General features: G+C 50.1%; 1 protein-coding gene across 1 annotated transcript in view; it reads right to left on the bottom strand.

Annotated features, from left to right (window-relative positions):
* The window catches only part of LOC106818999 (ras-related protein Rab-7a), a gene marked incomplete at its 5' end in the record, with an annotated part of 4,342 nt that extends 2,429 nt beyond the window's left edge, over positions 1-1,913 (bottom strand). The window contains 2 exon segments of the mRNA XM_014823660.1: positions 621-839; positions 1,787-1,913. Coding sequence (XP_014679146.1) covers positions 621-839; positions 1,787-1,913 — 346 coding nt within the window.
* Between the last annotated feature and the right edge of the window lie 1,158 nt (positions 1,914-3,071).

The following is a 3,071-nucleotide window of genomic DNA, read 5'->3' as shown; positions in this document are numbered from 1 at the left end:
GCACAACATTTCAAGCAGGCTACGGCAGACTTACGGGCGGTCCCGGCTGTCCGTCCGGTCCCCGCTCTCCGTCCTGCGCCGCCGTTTCGCGTCGTAACCTGTTGGTCCCGGCAGTCCGATGAGGCGCCGTGATGCCCTGTATGCCCTGCGCGCCTGGTTCTCCGTCGTTGCCGTCGCTCCATCTCTGAGGGCTGGGCTACCCTCTCGGCCATCGGAACCTTGCGGGCCCGCTGAACCCTGTAGCGGTGATGAGAGGCGAGTATGGTTAGTTGTATGCATGGGAAGTTGTTTGTACAACGACGCGGGCGTGCGCGGCACACACATACACGCGGCGGCGGGCCACAGCACGTTACGCAACGCCACACACACACACACACACACAGACACACAGATACCCACACACACACACACACACACCCACACACACACACCACACACGCACGCACGCACAGGCACACAAACGCACGCACGCACGCACGCACGCACGCACGCACGCACGCACACACGTCGCAACACCCCCCAACGAGGGAACACCCTTCTGCACACCCCCTCGCGTGCGCGCGAGAGAGAAACACGAACCGGACGCCGCCGCCGCACCAGGGGGCGCCGGCGCTACTCACCGCCCGATTCTCGAGGTCGATCTTGTTGCCGAGCACGACGAACGGGAAGTTGTCCGGATCGCGAGGCCCCGCCTGGATGAGGAACTCGTCCCGCCAGCTGTCGAGCGACTTGAAAGTGTTCGGCTGAGTCACGTCAAAGACGAGCACACAGCAGTCGGCTCCGCGGTAGAACGCGACGCCAAGGCTCTGGAAGCGCTCCTGCCCGGCCGTGTCCCAGATCTGTGCGCGGCGGGAGAGAGAAGATAGAGGGCGCCGGTGAGTCGAGAATCAAAATCGAGATGAAAAGACGTCGATGTGAATGATTTTAAAGCAGTTTTTTAATCGTCATGTTTGAATTCAGCGCGTCAAAATCCATAAGAAAAAGCACATTTTATCTCAAAGGCAGAGAATGCGGGGATAGAAGGTAGAGGGCGCCGGTGAGATAGCGAGTCAAGAATCGAAATGGAGAATGTATCGCATTTTAATCGTTTCGTGGCGATACGGAGTGCACAGCTTTCGAGATTTAATGAATAAATTTTTTCGTAACGCGAACTAAACAAACAACGCGCAGTCGCGAATCAAAGTCGAGAATACATCGAATTTATTCGAATTAGATCATTACATTATCAGCAACTACAAAGTAATCGGACTGGCAGTCCGCTACGGTCTCGGAAAGTCCGCAAACCCCGGCCGGTCCAAATTTCGAAAATCGTTCCTACTATACAACTACAGTCAAACTTCGGTTATCCGAACATCGATTATCCGAACAAGATCTCAAGGTCCCGTGAATAATACCCTTTATTTACGATTAGGTCAGTTATCCGAGCAAAATACTCCCCACCCGTCTCGCTCGGATAATCGAGGTTTAACTGTAGTAGTAAAATTCATGAGTAAAATAAGCGGGTCCTGATAATAAGTTACCCAGAGACAGCAACCCGCTTCCATTCTCAACCGTTATTATTGAAAGTCGTAATTATCGTTTCTTTCCTTCATTAAAAGTCGCTCGCAGCAACACAAAATGTTGACGGATCGACGGAGGATGGAACACGCACTCATTGCCGCCAGCGCTGTTAATTGTTAAACCCGTGATAATGAATGATAAATAGATATACGCAAGCGTTTATTATTTTACATTAGTTTACCTGCTAGGTCTACCTGCTAGGTCTACCTGTCAGGTGTGCTCTTACCTGCATAGTAACGAGCCTATCATCCACCATCACCTCCTTGGTGAGGAAATCCGCACCTATTGTCGCCTTGTACTGGTTGCTAAACTTCTTGTTCACGTATTGGTTCATCAACGACGTCTTACCTACCCTGAAACACACCAAGACGCATGTCAGATCTACAGAATACAACAGACTCTTCAAAGTTTCTTCAAAGTTTCCTTCAAAATCACGCAATAATGGTTTCAGGCCCGAGCGATTCGCCTTCCCATGGCTCTGCGATGCCCCCCTTGCCCTCCACTCTACCGAGAATTCATGCAGGGTTCATACTGAATTGGAGAAATCAAAAGTAAGCTTGAGTTTGTATAACACGTGTTTATTATGACTGCTGTGAATTTCCCTCAAGCAAGTGAACACTTTTACTAGGTCCTGTTAATAGTGGTAGCCTAACAACAAAAGTATCGTTTCACTTTCACACATACAAAAGAATATCGGGAAAAAATAAAACAACTTTTCATCGCAAACAACTACTTTCACACAACAAATCATTTTACAAATATATGAAATGTGAAAAGCAAGCATTTATTATTCATGACAAGAACAAGAAAACCCCCATTTTATTATGCCTTTATGGCCATAATTCAGAATCCGAGTCTGGTACGCATGCACATACGTAATGAACGCACGCACATGTACGCACACACACACATGTACGCACACACGCACACATACGCACACACGCACATGTACGCACGCACGCACATGTACGCACACACGCACACATACGCACACACGCACATGTACGCATGCACGCACATATACGCACACACGCACATACGTATGCACGCACATATACGCACACACACACATGTACGCATGCACGCACATACGTATGCATGTACGCACACACGCACACATAAACGTATGCACGCACATATACGCGCACACGCACATGTACGTATGCACGCACATATACGCGCACACGCACATGTACGTATGCACGCACATATACGCACACACGCACATATGTACGCACGCACATATGTACGCACGCACACACATGTGTACGCATGCACGCACATATACGCACACATACGCACGCACGCACATATGCGCACACACGCACATATACGCACACACGCACATATACACACACACGCACATGTACGCATGCACGCACGCACGCACATAAGGAAGCACACACACATGCACGCACGCACGCACGCACGCACGCACGCACGCACACGTGCATGCTATGTCAAGCTAAGAAATTAATGACAGGGGAATTCGCAAGGAGAATTTATCCCGG

This window comes from Priapulus caudatus, unplaced genomic scaffold, assembly GCF_000485595.1.
Source record: "Priapulus caudatus unplaced genomic scaffold, Priapulus_caudatus-5.0.1 Scaffold2734, whole genome shotgun sequence".
In the NCBI taxonomy this organism is placed as follows: Eukaryota; Metazoa; Priapulida; class Priapulimorpha; order Priapulimorphida; family Priapulidae; genus Priapulus; species Priapulus caudatus.
This window is presented reverse-complemented; position numbering and strand designations above follow the sequence as displayed.